At 55.7% G+C, this 12850-nt stretch overlaps 1 protein-coding gene across 1 annotated transcript in view; it reads left to right on the forward strand.

The window, feature by feature from the left end:
• Positions 1-12850, forward strand: part of LOC115899956 (IQ motif and SEC7 domain-containing protein 3-like) — a 40214-nt gene that overhangs the window by 23072 nt on the left and 4292 nt on the right. Inside the window, exons 6-10 of the mRNA XM_030938930.1 lie at positions 2243-2368; positions 4241-4340; positions 4546-4707; positions 7861-7953; positions 10015-10064. Coding sequence (XP_030794790.1) covers positions 2243-2368; positions 4241-4340; positions 4546-4707; positions 7861-7953; positions 10015-10064 — 531 coding nt within the window. The remainder of the gene's footprint in view (positions 1-2242; positions 2369-4240; positions 4341-4545; positions 4708-7860; positions 7954-10014; positions 10065-12850) is intronic.

Genomic DNA, 12850 nt, shown 5'->3' on the forward strand with positions numbered 1-12850 from the left:
CTAATTTCCTCATCGCCTCTTGCCACCAGATACTGCAGCAAGAGAGTCTGAAATGAGATGTCAAGAAGGACTGCCTGGTGGTCTAGGGTGGAAGCATCTGTGTGGCCAGATGAGATTTAGTCCCTTTCCTAGGACAGCATGACTACCAGGCATTCCTGGATGGTCCTGATGAGTAGATGGCAGGAAATGGGCTCAATAGGCTCTAGGCTGTGGCATCACCATAGAGGTGCCCTACTGGTAGGGACCTGTGTCCCAGGCAGCATGTTCTAAGCCTGCAATGATTTTTAAAGTGGGCCTTCTCTGTAGGCTACTACACTTTATACTATAAATATAAAGGATGTCATGGGGGTTGCAGTTCCTCCTCCTTATATTGTTGGCTCAGGGGACAGTTTGGGAGAGTTTGGAGACCTCTTCTGAGGCTCTGCACTAGGCTCCCTCCACCCAGTCTGTGCAGGGACAGCGTTTTCTGCTTTGAGAGCCTTTATTGCTGAGGTCTTAGTATCTGTCTGGTTGCAAGCGACTGGTTTGTCTTACACGCTGGAGTAGACGCCAGGTGTCTCTGTGATCCCTTTGCTCTTGCACACTTGCATCTGTGTAGTAGAGAAAGGGTGGAGGTGTCATATCTGCAGGCTACTGCCTCGGACAGGGGATGCCCTCAACGTTATACAGGGAAGCAGGTTGACAGTGGCTGGATTGGAACAGCTGGAAAGCTCTTCTCAATGTCCTTTTCCTGTCCCTCTATCACCTCATTTACTGTGGCTTAGTGGACCCCTTCTCCTCTGGCTGTGCTCCCCAAGAAGCATGACAGGGATGAGCCCTGGGGACAGGGGGTGAGTATGTGAGGGAAAGAGCCTCAGGAGAGAGAAGGATGAGAGTCAAGTCCAGGCCCCACCACAGAACCGGAACCCCTCCCCTCTCCCTCCACAGAACCGGAGCCCCTCCCCTCTCCCGCCACAGAACCGGAGAGCCCCTCCCCTCTCGCGCCACAGAACCGGAGCCCCTCCCCTCCCCCTCCACAGAACCGGAGCCCCTCCCCTCTACCGGCACATAACCGGAGAGCCCCTCCCCTCTCCCACCACAGAACCAGAGCCCCTCCCCTCTCACTCCACAGAACCAGAGAGCCCCTTCCTTCTCCCTCCACAGAACAGGAGCCCCTCCCTTCTCCTTCCACAGAACCGGAGAGCCCCTCCCCTCTCCCTCCACAAAACCAAAGAGCCCCTCCCTTCTCCCCCCACAGAAGCAGAGAGCCCCTCCCCTCTCCCGCCACAGAACCGGAGCCCCTCCCCTCTCCCTCCACAGAGCCGGAACCCCTCCCCTCTCCCTCCACAGAGCCGGAACCCCTCCCCTCTCCCTCCACAGAGCCCAAGAGCCCCACCCCTCTCCCTCCAAAGAGCTGGAGCCCCGCCCCGCCCCCTCCACAGAGCCGGAACCCCTCCCTCTCCCTCACAGAACCACAGCCCCTCCCCTCTCCCGCCACAGAACCGGAGCCCCTCCTCTCCCCCTCCACAGCGCCGGAACCCCTCCCGTCTCCCTCCACAGAACCGAAGAGCCCCTCCCCTCTCCCTCCACAGAGCCGAAGAGCCCCGCCCCTCTCACGCCACAGAGCCAGAGAGCCCCGCCCCTTTCCCTCCAAAGAGCCGGAGCCCCTCCCCTCCCCCTCCACAGAGCCGGAACCCCTCCCCTCTCCCTTCACAGGACCGAAGAGCCCCTCCCCTCTCCCTCCACAGAGCCGAAGAGCCCCCCCACCCCCACGCCACAGAGCCGGAGAGCCTCAGCCCTCTCCCTCCAAAGAGCCGGAGCCCCTCCCCTCCCCCTCCACAGAGCCAGACCCCCTCCCCTCTCCCTCCACAGAGCCGGAACCCCTCCCCTCTCCCTCCACAGAACCGGAGCCCCTCCCCTCTCCCGCCACAGAACCGGAGCCCCTCCCCTCTCCCGCCACAGAACCGGAGAGCCCCTCCCCTCTCCCTCCACAGAACCGGAGCCCTCCCCTCTCCCGCCACAGAACCGGAGAGCCCCTCCTTTCTCCCTCCACAGAACTGGAGCCCCGCCCCTCTCCCGCCACAGAACCGGAGAGCCCCTCCTTTCTCCCTCCACAGAACTGGAGCCCCGCCCCTCTCCCGCCACAGAACCGGAGAGCCCTCCCCTCTCCCTGGGCCCCCGTCTCTTCTGGAAAATGGGCGCTGTGGTTGGGGAGGCCTCGAGGCCTCTGGTTTCTCTCGCTGAGCGCCACGCCCGCGTGCAGGTGCTGTCGGTGCCCCACCGCCGCTTGGTGTGCTGCAGCCGGCTCTTTGAGGTGACGGATGTGAACAAGCTGCAGAAGCAGGCGGCGCATCAGAGGGAGGTGTTCCTCTTCAATGACCTGCTGGTGGTGAGTGGCCCCCGCTCCGGGATTGGGCTGGGCTGGGGCTGCCCGCTGCCCTGAGCAGCCTGGGCAGGGTCCCTGAAGTGGGCAGGAAAGGACGCCCAGAGGTTTCAGACCGGAATGCCTGTTCCGTGGGACGGATCTACCTTCATGGTGCTTTCACACCATGGGCGTGAGGGGGCTCAGGAAGACATGCTAATTCCTACTTAATAAGTCGTGACATCGAGACATCAGATGATCTGCTTGTGGGTGCACAAACTGTTAACAAACTAGATCCCAGACCACTGGCCTCTCTACGTTACAGGAAGCCCAGGGCAGGGAGCGTACAGGGCTGTGCCTCACACCCCAGGGCCTGGGAGGAACAGGGCCTCGGTGGAGCATGCTCTGTCCCTGGGCCTAGGCTAGGCTGGTTTATCTGTGTGTGTGTGTGTGTGTGTGTGCGTGCACATGCATGAAGACATGCGTACATCTGTACCGACAGATACTCGTTCCTTGCTCTTTGAAAATAAGTATCCATTCGACAAATATTTGATCAGTGTTGACCCTGTGCCAGGCATTATTGTAGGTCTGGAAAACTGGTGAGCAGAACTGGAACAGGGCTTGTCTCTCCCTTGCATCGGCTCTCTCGATCCATGAGCCACATTGGCGCTGCCTCTAAAATGATCACAAGCCTGAACGACCTTTTACTACCTCCACTACTACGGTCTTAGCGCGCGCCTGGTACATTCAGTGAACCACATCAGCCTCCACAGGGCTCTCCCCACCTCTAGGGTTCACCCCCTGAGAGCAGCAGCGTGATCTCTCTCGAGTGCACATTAGGCCATGTGTCCCCTTCCCCTAACCTGCCTCCCTGCCCTCTCCTCAGCCCTGTGAGCCGCCTCCCTTCTGTGGGCCAGGCCTTTGTACTTGCTGCTCCTTCTTGTGAAGCTCCTCCAGACCTTGCACTCTCCTCTTGCCTTCCTGGTCTCCTTCTTTTCATTCAAGTCTCAAATCACTTTTGATTCCTTACCCTATTTCATTTTCTTCAAAACACTTAGCACCTTGGTTTTGTTTTTTTTTTTTTTTTTGATGAGTTATGCTTTATTGTTTGATCACCTGATGGACACTGTGACACTCCACATTCCATAAGCACCTTGAGGGCAAGGGCTCTGTTCTGAGTTCTCCTTATCTCCAGGGCTCAGCTCACAGAAGGTTCCGAATAGAAATTTGTTTATTAAGCAACCAGATGACTTTACTAACATGAGCTTTCATTTTAGTAGGGGAGGGAGATAGAAAATAATTAAGAAACAGACAAGATAATATCAGATTGGGGGAAGGCACTATGAAGGCTGCAACCAGGTAATAGTACGGAGAGTGACTGGGGTTAAGGGCCGGGTTTGGGTTTGCTGTGGTTTGTTTTTTAGAGGGGGTGGTCCAGGAAGGCATCTCTAAGGAGGTAGCATTTGAGACTTAAGTAATGAGAGTAATGCAGCCATGCAAAAAGCTGCCAGGAGAGCTGTGGAATGGGAACAGCGTATGCGAGGGGCCCACAGTGGAACCGAGCTTGCACTTCTCAAGCTACAGAAGGGAGGACACCGTGACTTGGGCAGAAGTCCAGAGTAAGGCAAGGATCACATCAGGTGGGTTTTACAGGCCAGCTCAGGCTCCGTGGCTTGGCTTGTAAGTGCAGAGGGAATAATGACTGTAGGGTTTTGTGCAGAGAAGAGGCACATTTTGGTATAGTGTGTGTACATATATGTATATATCTGTGTTTGTATGTGCACATTCATCACTGCATGTGTTTACTTCTGTGATCATGCATCCCCCTGGGTGTTTGTGCATCCATGTTTCCATGACTGTCTGCTCATCAGCACATGTCTATCTGCCTCTCCTGAACAGATTCTCAAACTTTGCCCGAAGAAGAAGAGCTCCTCCACGTACACCTTCTGCAAGTCAGTTGGCCTGCTGGGCATGCAGTTCCACCTCTTTGAGAACGAGTGTAAGTCTTTGACAGCCAATGTAAGTCTTTGAGAAGGAATGGATGAATGAAATGGCTGGGGCGAGTTGAGGGAGAAGTGCTGGACAGCAGAGTGGATGGAGGCATGAGTGCCCCAAAGACCCCATGCCCTCCTCATGTCTGGCTGGCTCCAGCCCTCGGCTGCTGCTGCTCACAGCCCACTGGGGGCCTGGGGTCTGCTTTCCAGATTACTCTCATGGCATCACACTGGTGACACCGCTCTTGGGCTCTGAGAGGAAGCAGGTGCTGCATTTCTGTGCCCTGGGCTCGGACGAGATGCAAAAGTTCGTGGAGGACCTGAAGGAGTCCATTGCTGAGGTGACAGAGCTGGAGCAGATTCGGATAGAGTGTAAGGACGCAGGCTTCCCGAGGCAGCTGGTGGGGGTTCCCATTCAGCAAGGGACAGGGGTAGCTTGAGACAGACATGCCTGACTCCAGGGAGCAGCACACCCCTGCCGTGGCCCCACTTCGGACCCTCCCCATCTCCAGGCCCCACCACACCACACTCCCACAGCCCGGGTGGGAGCACCAGTTTCCATGTTTCTTCACAATTAAAGTGAGGCTTGCTAGAGTGCACACACATGTGTACACAGATCAGCAGGCATGTGGGGCTGCACGTGGGCCTCTTGGAACAGAGAGCTCTGCTGTGTTTTACTGGGATGACCAAGCGAGCTGGCCAGGCAGGCTCATGGGGCTCTGGTGCTTTTCTTCCCACCAAACTGTCTGCTGTTACCTCCCCCGCTGTGGCCCAAGTCTGTGCATTGCGTCTGGTTGGCCTCATTTCTTCACTCTCTTTTAATCTTGAATCATTCCTCCACTTTATTTTCTTTAAAACATTGTCCTTTTGAAGAGCCTAGGCTGCTTTCTTACTATCCCTCATCTTACAGTAGTTTCTGTTCCTCTAAGGAATGCTTAGATTCTAGATTATTCCATTCAGGCATTTTAGAGAATATGTGGGTCTCTTTGTATGTCCAGGTGGTTTACTGTCCGCTTTGGGGTTAAGGGAGGAGCAGCAAGGGCCTGCAACCTACAAGCTTGTACTGATTACGCATCACAGAGGCTCCAGACCGCCTTTAAGGGAGGATTAAATAAGAACAGATTCAGAAACTGAAACAGAAAATGAAAATAGGCTTCAGGCCTGCCTATATGGCCACTTAGTTAAAAAGCGTTTCTAAATTAACATCTGCCCGTTAGGCACTAGGAAAGGCAGGGGGAGATTCTGAGCAGGGGATCAATGTGACAGGCTGGTGCTTTTGAATCGTCATTTTTGAGGTTCCTACTACACGCTAAGCAGTTTATTTCTATTTTGTGGATTCTCATAGTGACACTGCAAGGTAGGTGCATTGACCCCACTCTCCAGCTGAGGCTCAGAGGAGTGCAGCCGTGTGTCCAGGTTGTGCACGTTAGAAGTGGAGGAGCTGTCATTTTCATTTACGTTTGATTCTATACTTCCACTAAGGGGTGAGAGAAGAGGTTCTGTTTATTTTTTCTAAGGAAACAATCTGATGGAAAATGAGATCCATCAGACTGGGCTCTAGAGCTCAGGTAACTGCTTGGTGGGGAGGGATGCATATAAACTCCCTTCCTTCAATCTGTTGGGTTATTTGAGTTCAGCGCCAAAACAAACAGATTCTTTTCAAGGGCTGCACTGGATCCCCAGAGAGGCCACCTCTGCTATTGTTCTGGAGCATTTTCAAGAAAGCACCTTGAAATGGCTTCACCTCTCTCATTGTCTGACTGTCCCAGATGGCTCTGCACTGCCCTGGGGGACCGTAGCACACCAAGTGGCACCAGCATTGCTGGGAGAGGCACCTTCCCCTATCAGCGCAGGAGCAGCATTTACCCCGCTTCCTAAAGTCACAGAGGAGCAGACAGTGTCAGAATCTGTCCTGTCAGGAGGTGAATATTCTCTCCTGCTGCCTCAAGGGTAAAAGAGCAGGAAGAAAGGCTCATGCTGGCTCTTAGTCTTCACTGGAGAGAAAGGGAAGGAACAGCTGAGGGAAGAGGAAGGGCAGGCCAGGGAGACAGGGAGGAAAGGAAGCCAGGAAAAATAAAATAAAAGAAAATGGGCTGGACTCAGTGGCTCACACCTGTAATCCTAGCACTCTGGGAAGCTCAGGAGGGAGGATTGCTTGAGCCCAGAAGCTCAAGAACAGCCTGGGCAACAGAGCAAGTCCTCGTCTCTACAAAAAAGAAAAGAAAACGGAAAACAGTATCAGCTACCATTTATTGAGGACTTATTATATGTCAGGCACTGGACTAATTCTCACGACAGCTTTCCATAGTGGGCATTATTTTCCTCATTTTACAATAAGGAAACAGGCTAAAAGCACTTAGGGAAGTTGTCCAGGTTCGCAGTCAGTGACAAAACAAGGTTTGCATCCAATGGCCCAGGACTCCTCACTTGTAATTATGATGCTAATTTCTCCAAAGCCAAGAGAGCCCCTCTGGGGGAGAGAAACAACTCTCAGTTCAGTAAAAATATTTAGCATTGATCGATGGTGTGATTTAGGCAATCAGGACAAATTGTTCTGGTTTGGGGGCCTACAGTTCAGTGTCCCTGGTTTCTAGACAACCAGAGAGACTAAAATGGAGCCCAGGAGAGTAGCTTTAATAAAAGGAACTTGAGTTATGTCTCCTGGAAAAGAGAAGCAGGAGGAGTGATTTAATAATCATGTCAAATCTCCAAGGATGGCAGCCGGCAGTTCTGTAGCTCCATTGAGAGAAGAGCAAGAAAGAACAGGTTTCCAATCCAGTGGGAGGAATTAAAGTTGAGTACCTAGACAGATGTCCTGGCCCCACAGGCTTGCAACTTCCACACCCTTGGTATGGACTTTTCTCCTTGGGAGAGCTTTGAACACCTTGTGGAGGCTCAGCCGGCCAGGCAGGCTCCATCCTCCCAGGTGCCGGGTGGAGAGGTGAGGTGTCACCCCTGTCAGCAAGCTCTGCTGTGCCAAGTGCTTCTCACACAATGTAACAAAACTGATACAGGTTGGAGCAAAAGTAATTGCGGTTTTTGCCGTTACTTTCACACGCACCTTAATACTTACGGAGTACGGGTCACTAGCCAGGCCTTGTCCTCAGTGCTTTATGTGTATTTCCCCACGCAGTCCTCTTAATGACACCTTGAAGCGGGCACAGCTGTCCTCTCAAGTGAGGCATGGAGAGGTTGGATAACTTGCCTAAAGCCATACAGCCAGGGAGTGTCAGAACCAGGATTCAAACCCAGGCAGTTCACCTCCCTCATATCAGCCTCTTCTGTGCCTCTCTGATGTTCAAGCAGATATGATCATCCCCATGTACAGATGAGGAGACCGTGGTTCCGAGGGGGTATTTTACTTGCTATTCAGTGGTGGGGCCAGACCCGAGATCCGTGTTTCACAGCATGTGCTGGGACCTCTCGGCTTCTTCCTCCCCTTCCTGCCTGCCCCTCATTTCCTCCCTTACTTCTGTGTGGTTGAGGTTATGGTTTCTCTTGCTCACAGGCCTCTCTATTCCTTAGGGGAGCTGGAGAAGCAGCAGGGAACAAAGACACTCTCCTTCAAGCCCAGCGGAGCCCAGGGGGACCCACCGTCAAAGCAAGGATCGCCGACAGGTGAGCCTCGGCTCTGCCCAGGGCGCCAGCCCCCATGGAGGCCACTCAGGGACCCTGGGTGTGGGTCCTGGGCAATCTGCAGGGAGAGTTGCCCGTTCCCATGGCATGTTTCTTTCTGCTGAGGAGTGCCAGGCTTGCTTTCTTTAATCTCATGGGTTTAAGTGGCGGGAGTAAGGAGGAAGGCAAGAGAGAAATGTGTCTGTCCATTTTGCAAACTGCACCAGAGTTCTGGAGTCTGTGAGATGTCACTGTCTGCCCTGGAGGAGTCAGGCAAGAGTCCGGGCATCCCGGCCCCAGCAGGGAGGCCTTCCCTCCTGCAGCCAGGCTGTGTTGACGAGGCGAGGTCAAGAGAAACCCCATAAGGAACACTCTCCCACCAGGCAGGGTAAGAGGGCAGGGTGACCAGAAGGATATAGATCTTGCTCATCTCTGGACAGTACCTTCACTAATGAGGCAAAAGCACTCCCTAATCCCTGGCTCAGGTCAGCAAACCCCAAATCCAGAGAGACCCTCAAACTCCACTTCTCTAATGGTTTCTCCAATTGAATTGCTCACTCCAGCCAAGTCAAGTTGGCTCCAGAGGTGGCACCTCCTTCGGCCAGGTTCCCTAGACCTGCGTCCTCCGCCCCCAAGGGCCCCTACCTTCCACCTCCTACCCCAACCTTACCCCCACCTGCAGGGGATCAGGAAAAGTTGCCACCACCTCCCCTCCACCAGCCCCAAATAAAGAGAACGAGGAGAGATGCATGAGAATTCAGTCTCATTCCAGTGAAATCCCAGCAAGCCATCCACAGCTGTCCACCAATTAGTTAACTCAGTCACTTACTCTCACACTCAACAAACACTTCTCGAATGGCTGCTGCCCCGTGCAGAGCACTGGAAAGCCAGGATCATAGCGAGATGCCAGCTTGAGCTGAGAAACTCCAGTGGGCTCCATGCGGCCCATGACCCGCCACAGTTGGCCCTGACTCCTGACTTGAAACAGGCAGCAGCACAGGGACTGGTTACGGCAGTGAGGACATGAGATTCGCTTTCCAAGCAGGACATGGGGCTCTTTTCGCTATGTAGAGATTCTCACTGTGATGGAATCTTCCCTATGTGGGTTTGACCTGCCATGGTGCGTCCATACTTCTCCACGCTGCCTGATTTCAGCTGGCCTCTTCATTTCTATAAGGTCATAGGGCACGGGTCGCCGCTTGTTTTCTCAGCTGTGACACCCCAGAGCTAGCCCTCAGCTGCGTATTATTCCCTGCCATTCCTTCCTGCCTCTCCTTTGGAGGCTGCCCGCCCTGGTTAGGCCCAGATGCCTGTCCCCAGGGATGTGTCCCTTAGTTCCTTCCACAGCTGGGTCTGTCTCATTCCCAGACAATGGTGCAGCTCCCTCTACTGCTGCAGGAAGCAGAGGACTGAGCACAGCAGGGGAAACTGGCACCCCCAGGGGTTGGGAAATGAGAGGGGCTCCTGTGGGGGAAGGGGAAGCTGGGAGTGACTCAGCCAGTAAGAGCCAATGAGCTATCCATGGAGGTCCGCAGGGTCCCTGCTGCTGTGCCAGGCCAGCCAGAAGGCCCTCAGAATAATTACAGAGCCATTATCGGCTGTTACTGTGCCAGGCACTGCAGTGAGTGCTGTGCAGGCCTCAGCCCATTCGGTCCTCCCCCCCAGCCAGTCTGCAGGGCTGGGAGCAAAGAAGTGTGGCTCACACTCCAGGAGCCTGTGATCCATGGAGGCTGATGAATGTGGCGCCCACAACCCAGGCCTCCTCCAAGCCAGCTTTCGCAGTTCGTCCTGGGAAGGCTTTGACTGGGGGTAAATCAGATTCCACAATGCCAACTTGAGAAAGAGCGCCAGAGATCTTCTAGTCTGTGGCAGCCCAGAGAGATGTAGCATCTCGCCCAGGTCACACAGCTCCTAAGTGGCAGAGTGGGACTCCCAACCTCCGCTCCAGTGAGGGGCAGTGTGACCCCGAGTCTTAGCTGCAGAGATGCTTGAGGGGCGCAGGGGAGGGCAGGTAGCTCATTCTCAGCCAGTAGAGAACGAGCCCTGTGCTCTTTGCATTCAAAGCCAAAAGGGAGGCCGCGCTCAGGGAGAAGCCGGCGGAGAGCACGGTGGAGGTAAGTGGAGCCCTGGTTGCCCAGGTGAGTGACTCCCTGCCCCCTTGTCCTTCTTCTCACCGTCTCTGTTGTTTCTCTTCTCAGGTATTAATCAATGCCTCCCCAGCCCGACTCACCATTTTACCAATTTCAAGAGATACAATTAAAAGTTACTGCTAGCATGGGTAATGCCACTGTTCCAGCGCCTAATTAAGCCGTGAGCTCTTTCTCCCCTTTCCCCAGCCTGCTGCCCTCCGAGGCCGAGCTCCCAGACTAACACACTGGAGACGGAGCTCACGACACGCTAGGGCCATCCTTCCTGTGTGCCCCCAAATCCACCTCCCCAGGAAGTGCTCACTGCTCCCCCAGTACTTGCTGTATCAGAGAACCTCACATCCCCTTCCCCAAGTCCTCCCACCCTCCATAGCGGGGAGCCTGGGCTCCGCCGGAGAGTCACCCCTTAGGCCAGGCCCCAAAGGATCACTTCTGGGGCAGACCCTGCCCTCTTGGACACCTGGGGCCAGGTTGGAGAATTGAGACTTGGGGGCCGGAGGGAGGGGGAACTCCTCCCTGGAACGGCTGGTCCATCTGGAAAGCTGGCCATGGCATAGGGATGTGTGCAAAAGAAAATGAGACAGAGTAGGGTGGGGCTGTCTTGGGGGCTTTCCTGGGGTAAGAGCAATAAGCCTGAAGACTGTCTGTGGTGGAGGGGAGGCTGCCCATCTCCACGTCACATAGCGAGGGACTGCAGAAGACCCAGCAGCAGCTGGTCCCTGCCAAACTCCCACAGTGCCACCTATGGGAGGAGCGTGCAGGTGCCCCTACAAGCCTCGTGAGCCCCAGCCCTCTCCCACTGGGTCCTCTTGCACCCCAGTGAGTCCCAGCTCCACTCCTTTCCTGCCAGACCTCCCGGAGCCACCAGCTGCTCATACAGACCACCTCCCTTCCCAGCCCCTACTTTGAGCCGGAGGGAGCCCCATTAGGTATCTTACTAAAGTGCCCTGCCCACCAGTCTGACTAAGCCCTGGAAAGAAGCAGGACACCCCAGGGGAGCTCAGTGTCTTCTCTCTCTCCCATGGCCCCCCACCCCCCACACACCCGTGTCTGGAGGAGGCACCTTTACAAGGAGGAGCTTCCTGCCCCAGCAGCTGACAAGCCCCCAGGGTGGGTATTCTATTCCCCGCCCCCCTCCACTCCCCATCCTCCGCAGCTGCCCGTTCTTGAGCCTTGCAGATAAACACACCTGTACCCAGCCCTCTGTTCTGTTCTGCCAGCCCTGCCCTGCCCTAGCCTGAGCTGCCCAGGGAGGACAACCAACCCCACGCTCTCCTCCCTCCTGCCCTGCCTAATGGCATATGGCTATCTGCAAGGCTGCCACCCTCAGCTAGCTCCAGGGCCCCGCCAGCCTCTGCTCTCCTGCGCAGAGGGCAGCCTCGCCTCCCATGGCCTCAGCTGGACCCCAAGCTCTCTCTCCTCTGCCCTCTCTCTGCCGTTGCTGGCCAAGCCCCTCTGGCAGGTGCTTCTCCATCTTCTCTGAGCTGTTCTGACCTGCTGCCCATGTTCCATCCTCTGTCTCCCCCTTCCCCTCATTCTTTCTTTCATGAGCAGGGAGGTGAGAAGGGGGTCAGATGAGAGGACATTTTGCTGTCACTTCCTGCTTTACACTTACCACTAAAGAGAAAGTATCCAGACTGAGGTGGGGCTGGGGGTGCAGTGGAGGGACCAGAGCAGGGGAGGTAAATGGGAGGCACAGGCTGTGGCCCAGAGCGGGCGCTGCATGGGGAGCCTCAGGGAGAAGGACTGCTCAGGGGATGTGGACTGGGACAGCCAGACATTCGCCTGGGGAGGGCTGCTGCCAAGTCCAGGTGGAGGGAGGCAGATGAGCACAAGCCTGTCCTGGCTGTCTCAGGCCCCATGTCTCCTGGGGAGGAATTCAGAATACAAGCAGGAGGGGAGAGGAACGGGTGCCCTCCAGTGGCTTCTGCCCGAGTGAGGACCCTGGAGGGATCCCCAGAGGCAGGTGGGCCCCAGCCGTGCTCTCTGCCTGCCGTGTCTTGGAAGGACAGTGAGGGGCTCCGGGAACCTTGGTTTGTTTAGGGGGAGGACCTCAGGCCTGGAAAATGTGCTGAGGTTGGAGGCTGAGAAGGAAAAATAAAGCCTGCGACATGCCAACTGTGGCAGTAGGGCTCATGAATATTGAGGGGGCAGACAAAGGCCCGGGGAGCCTCAGGAGGGAAGTTGCCCCCTGGGAGTACACAGGTCAGGGTGTCCCTGAACTGCACCTGCAGCCAAAAAACAGGATGAGGACATGCTGGTGTAGGGTTCCGGGGTAGTTTTGGGCTGGGCCAGCTGGGTCTAGGCCTGGGATGAGCTACCTCCCCTGCAGCTTCCGTTTCCCCCTCAGTGCTCTGAGCACCAGCCCCAGGTGGTGTTGCCTGAGGACAGATGGCAGCCCAGTGGGAAGATCCTCAGAGAGGAGGAGGGTCTCAGCCTCCCCCAGAGGACCCAGGTGTTTGGAGGGGATGGTGTGGTGTCGTAGCCATGGGCAGGGGAGCTTGGGGGTGGAACGATGTGAGGAGTTAAATCCTCCTCCTTCCAGAATCCTCTAGCCTCCCTTCCACCCATCTCCTCCACCTCCCGCTGCTTAGCAAGGGGAGGCCAGGCTAGTGACCTCCATGTCTGAGGGAGGAGGCTCATGCCCCGCCTTGGGGATCAAGGTTAGAGCCGTCTTGGGGGACCCGCTCCTGCAGCCAGGCAAGTTCACCAGGACCCAGCTTGGGCCAGAGTGACAGCTGGGGAGCTGACTC

Source organism: Rhinopithecus roxellana, chromosome 10, assembly GCF_007565055.1.
Source record: "Rhinopithecus roxellana isolate Shanxi Qingling chromosome 10, ASM756505v1, whole genome shotgun sequence".
Lineage (NCBI taxonomy): Eukaryota > Metazoa > Chordata > Mammalia > Primates > Cercopithecidae > Rhinopithecus > Rhinopithecus roxellana.